This window comes from Amblyomma maculatum, chromosome 1 (assembly GCF_055883805.1).
Source record: "Amblyomma maculatum isolate TAMU_Amacu chromosome 1, ASM5588380v1, whole genome shotgun sequence".
Classification (NCBI taxonomy): Eukaryota; Metazoa; Arthropoda; class Arachnida; order Ixodida; family Ixodidae; genus Amblyomma; species Amblyomma maculatum.
This window is the reverse complement of record NC_139344.1, coordinates 186,753,126-186,758,339: the sequence shown is the minus strand read 5'-3', so window position 1 is coordinate 186,758,339 and position 5,214 is coordinate 186,753,126. Positions and strand designations below refer to the sequence as shown.

Genomic DNA, 5,214 nt, shown 5'->3' with positions numbered 1-5,214 from the left:
AGGGCATCAAGGACACAGATTCTGCGCGAAGTGGGTCTAACCACAACAAGGGAAGAGGACTTCTCTAAATGGCTCACCGACAACGACAAGAGTGGGAGCAAGCTCTAGTGGGAGCCTGCTCCGGTTCCTTACCGAAAATAATGTACACGAGTTTCTATAATATGCCTTATGGCAAGCTTGCGTAAAAAAAAAAAAAAAAAAAAAGTCCACAACCACAATAACGACCGCCAAAACTTGGACAACTTGGACGCGTCAGATGCTAGCTCCATCTCGCAGAAAATGAAAAGCACGAGCCGGGCGCAGGCATCTCAAAGTACCAAGCCAATCCAATCCAATCCAGGTAGCTTAGCTATCACGGCAGCCCACAGTTGAGCAGTTGAGCCCTTGGTGTGACCGCTATGGCTTATTTAGTCACGAAAACTGTTTCACATAAGTTTCAAGTTTGCAGCCTTTATAGGCGGGCGCTTAGAGCCTTAGAGGCATGGACAGTTGAGAGGTGAGACGGTTTGCACTTGTCTCCTTGAGAGTGAAACCGGCGAACCGATATCAGCTGTGTCGTTAGTGCACTCATTTTTGGGTCATTCTCTATACTTTTTTTACGTGCTGTAAACACAGCGTTACCCCTTGCTGTTTAATATTTTTCAGAGACGAATACAGGATAGGTGCTGTGAAACTGCGCCAGCGGTTTGAGATGTACCGTCACATCAAAGACCTAAGAATTGCCAAGGAGCTTCTTGACCAAGGGGAAGAAGAGCTGTTTCAGAAAGACCACCCTTATCCTTTGCATTGCAAGTTGGCCTTTTCTTTTGCGCTCCATACACCATTTAACACTGCTTGTTGTGCTCGCCCTGCTCTGCCATGTGATGCCGTTGCAAAAGCTTACGCGCTGGACATCGAAGTGCAGCGCTGCGCAGTTCACTGCGTTTCTTTCAGTTCTCTAGTCTCGCTGGAACGTTTCCAAGAAAGCGATGCTGTATCCTTTTTTCAGTACGTCTCGAACCCCACGACGTTTTGTGCTTAAGGAGGGATGCGCGGCTGAAATCGCAACTTAAAAAAAAAAAAAAAGTTTTTTTTTTTTTTTTTTTTGCTGTTTTGGTTTGCGCGTGTATTAAAAGAACACATCACCGAGTTTGGTTGTCATAAATGTAGTAGAAAAAAAAAACTTTTTGCGAGATGGGATGCACTCGCCACCGAAAGCACCTATAAACACCGATTTCAAGACGCAGTCGCATGGCAAGCAAGAAACTGAACGCGGAGTGTATCACCAAGTTAGTATGCTTATTTTCCACACTCTCTAGGCAAAAATGACTTGCTGTCAAGAGAACAGCAGACAGCTAAAAAGAAAAAGGCAAATTTTGGGCAGGCAGCGAATTGGCTGGTAAACCGAAGTAGAAGCTTGGATTGATTAAAACGGAGCATATAACCTTCGGACGTTGCTTTTGTACCACTGGGAGCCTGGGTAATCAAAGTGCTCGACAAGCTGGAGATGGAATATGGAACCTAGATGAAGAGGCACGCCAAGCAAGTAACCAAGGAAAGCATTTCAGAAGTGGAGACAAAAGCGCTGGGCAGCTATAAAGTTGCAAAAAAAATTAAAGGCGACTCGAAGCAGTTGCCATACAGCAGTGTCGTGTTGAAAAGGACGGCTTAATGTATGCACCAGGCCACTTATCAATTTACGCTCTAAATTTGAATGGCATGTTCTGAAATCTTCAAACTCATTTTTCTCAGCTTGCACTCTTTGCAAGAGCACAATTATAGTGTGCTAGCACTACCTTTAGGGAAACTACCATTTCCAAGCTCTTTTGCCAAAGGCTGCCTTCAGTGTGGTTTCTGAACTAAATTTTTTTTTGGAACAAGATGAGGTACTTTCTGGATCCTTAATTATTCTCTAAGAAAAAAAAAAAAATCAAATCTGTGACATAATGTGACAACAGAAAAAATGAAGTGTTTTTAAAGTGATCAGATTTTTACAAAAATATCATAAAGGACCTGAAGTCAATCTTATCTTGCACAATAAGCAACCTAAAAATTATTTAAGCACAAACAGTTAGTGCATATTCATGAATTTCGAAAATACGGTTTTACTAAGCTCTCGATATGACAGCTGCAACTTTTTTTCAATTCGTGCCAAGGTGATAAAACTTGGAACACATTCTAATGAAAGGAAAACAAGTCTTTTCTGAAAATTTTGTCAAAGTTGGTGCAACAGTTCAAAAGTTGACCCTTTAGGCCTGCATCCCTCCTTTTAAAGGCCAACTTAAAAGAATTTTCTTTTGGCTGCAGTGTGATCAGTGAGACCTAAAACTAATCCAGACGAAATTTTATACTCTGTAAGAAACTATTTCTGTAGTTACAAGCATTTTAAAGCTGTGTAGCAGACGTGTGCACCTGATGGCGAGTCGAGTTGAGCAATTTAACAGATATGATGTAGAAATGGGCACTTGAGTCAATCTGGGCCTAATGCATGTGAACGGTCTGCGGACGGTGTGCAATTCAGAGGTTGAGGCTGAAGCGTGGCTTTGGGGTGCTAGGTTTGTTACATTGTCGAAGTTTTTATCATTTCCGTCGCTATCACCATGCCGAAACAGTGTGCAGTCGTCAGGGGTCAAGGAACGCGCGCGTCACATGCGCTTCAGAAGTAGGGCAAAACTGTGGTCCATGTTGATGGTTGGCTTTTGTTAACAGAGCTGCGAATTCATACGATCGATTCTCATAACGCCAGAATAAAACTCCTACCCACTTGCTGAGGTTTCTGCAGTAAACAAGTGCCAGTATGCCACAACTACAGCGGCCGAGGGCCCGATTGCGCCCATTTCTATGCCATTTCCGGCTCTTAGTAATGACCGCCCTTCCAGTTTCAGTTCAGGAAAAGACTGTTTTTGTGCGCTATTTCTGAAACACTGACTTCAGTTACAAATAGTATAGTTTGCTTTTAGTGCTCTCTCTTGACATATTACTAGGAAACGCTCCTTTTATGGAGCGAAATATTTCGTTGCAGTTGCCCTTTAAGCACTCGGGCATTTACATTAGGCAGTTGACTTGTCTTTCTTTCTTTGCCGACAGTTGAGCTGTGGCAAAGCCGACCTTGATGTCCTTACGTAGATGGTAAAACGCTGAATGCCACCTGAAGATGATTGCTTATTGTAGAAATTACAGTATGCATTACCCCCCCTCTCTCTCTCGCAATGTTTTTTTTTTTTTTTTTTCAGATCCACTTTCACCTCAAGGTGTTGCTTATGGAAGAGAGGAAATCGTACCAGATTGGGTGAGTGTTCTTCGTAGCATTTGCTCACCCATGATGCTGTGCATACTATACCTGTTTCGTGAGTGGATGCAACTATATTCAGAAGTAATAAAGTTGGTGCATGAAAGTTATTCTGCTGCATATGCTGAGAGACACTCGTGTGTAATATGTGTACTGTTCAGGCATTTCCTAGAGCGCACCAAGTGGGTTAAAAGTATTTTTTTTTTTTTTTTGTGATTTTAAATGCCTATTGAAAGTGCTTGTTTTTCCTCTGAAGGTTCTTGACTACTGGCATCCTTTGGAGAAGGCCCAGTATCCCGAGTACTTTGCAAGGAGAGAGCAGAGAAAGAAAGAGTATGTTGAAAACTGGGAGAAGCAGTATGGCAAGCCGACGCCAGAGGCAGGCCACCACCACTAAGCACTTATCTCAGGACATCTAGTGCAGACTAATTAAAGATTATTAAGTCGGGACATTGCCTTGTGTCATGCATTATGTTTTGTTAGTTCCACAGCCACTTACACAAGCCACAGCAAATGCCTTGAACGTGTTTGAAATTACATGAATTAAATGTTTATGTTGCCATTTGTCTGCCCATTGCACATGAACTGCTACTTCCCAGGGATGCGCATGGTGTAGACAAAAAATGGTATGATGCGTGAGGTTTAGCACCCCAAAAGTGCACACGTGTTATCGGAGACGTTTCAATGGAGGTTTGCATATTAATGGCGACCAGTTGAAGTTCTTTAACCATTTGTAAAACAGTGGGACGTGTCTGACTTCAATGGTGCATATGTATATCATATTCTTGTGTGCTGAAATTTACAAACTATTTAACAAACCATTCAGCATGTTTTTATTGTTCACTCATAGGTGTCCTTTGTGTTGTGCACATTTTTACACAAGCAGGTGTACAGTTGTAAAAGATTAGCATATGTGATGGATTACGGTTACGACGTGTGGAGCTGTGGTTTATGAAGAGGCTGATAACGAGTGCCGGCCGTTCCCACCCTTCAATATTAAGGGGGTTCAGCTAACTGTCAAGGCCCAGCAGAATTTTTCTGTCTTTCCTTCTCTCTTTGCTTTTTAAATAGGCACATAAAGGCAACAAAAAAAGAATCCACCGTTGCTCATGATGACCAAGCCAAAAAGAAATGCCACACATAGTCACACTTGGGTGGTGGCATGCTTGATAAAGGCTACTTCATGGTGTCCCCCCTGTGCTGCAAAAATGAGAACGGCCCGACAAGCATGTCTGCGAACTGCAGTGCCACGTGGCGAGGTATCACAGTTCTGGTCGCCAGTCACTTGTGTTGATGTTTTTTACTTACAACTGTACGGTTCGATGAGCCCTTTTGAGCCCTTTTCATCAGTCAATAGTCCCACAATACCTCTCGAAGTAATTTTCTGTTATAAGGCAAGTTTTAATGGCTCTGAAGACTGAGGTATGAATATCTGCCACTTTTGAGGCCTTTATGAAATTACTGGCACAAATATATGACTTGCTTTTTGCGTAATTAGCGGTCGAAATAGCATGAAAGTGATTCCATCGAATTTCTAGAGTTGCTCCAAGTGCAATTTTACAGTTTGTAAGCATTTGAGACAAAATTTCATGCCTCATAAAGAACATGGCAGAGAAAAAATACAGAAAATGTTAGCCTCGTTTTCTTGCGACTCAAATGTTTCTAATAACAGCCTATACACCAGAATGTGATAATATATTACCAGAGGACTGCAGAATCACTTCCCCGGCAGAAGTGAATTTTAATCTATATGAGCTTTACTCCACCCTCATTCAAGGTTACAAAATGAATGCACTACTGTTCTTGGAACATAGCTTCCCTGCTCACCACCTCTAGGTGCAAATGATCGCATAGTGCAGCTTTGTATCTTTAGCAGCTTTTGGGTACACATTGCCAGAGAAAGGTCTCTGCACCAAGTGAATCTACTCGCAATGGTGATTGACTAT

At 42.4% G+C, this 5,214-nt stretch overlaps 1 protein-coding gene across 1 annotated transcript; it reads left to right on the top strand.

Annotated features, from left to right (window-relative positions):
• Positions 1–323: 323 nt before the first annotated feature.
• Positions 324–3,720, top strand: ND-B22 (NADH dehydrogenase (ubiquinone) B22 subunit). The gene is made up of 4 exons (XM_084589828.1): positions 324–496; positions 646–788; positions 3,213–3,268; positions 3,525–3,720. The coding sequence occupies exons 1-4, from the start codon at positions 399–401 to the stop codon at positions 3,663–3,665; spliced, it is 438 nt and encodes a 145-aa protein (XP_084445954.1). The 5' UTR covers positions 324–398; the 3' UTR covers positions 3,666–3,720.
• Positions 3,721–5,214: the final 1,494 nt, after the last annotated feature.

Excerpts from the sequence above, each read along its gene's own strand:
- ND-B22 (XM_084589828.1), top strand. The coding sequence starts at position 399 with ATGGCTTATTTAGTCACGAAAACTGTTTCACATAAGTTTCAAGTTTGC. Across the intron at positions 497-645 it reads GAGGCATGGACAGTTGAGAG|AGACGAATACAGGATAGGTG; the intron begins GTGAGACGGTTT and ends AATATTTTTCAG. Across the intron at positions 3,269-3,524 it reads AGGAAATCGTACCAGATTGG|GTTCTTGACTACTGGCATCC; the intron begins GTGAGTGTTCTT and ends TTTCCTCTGAAG.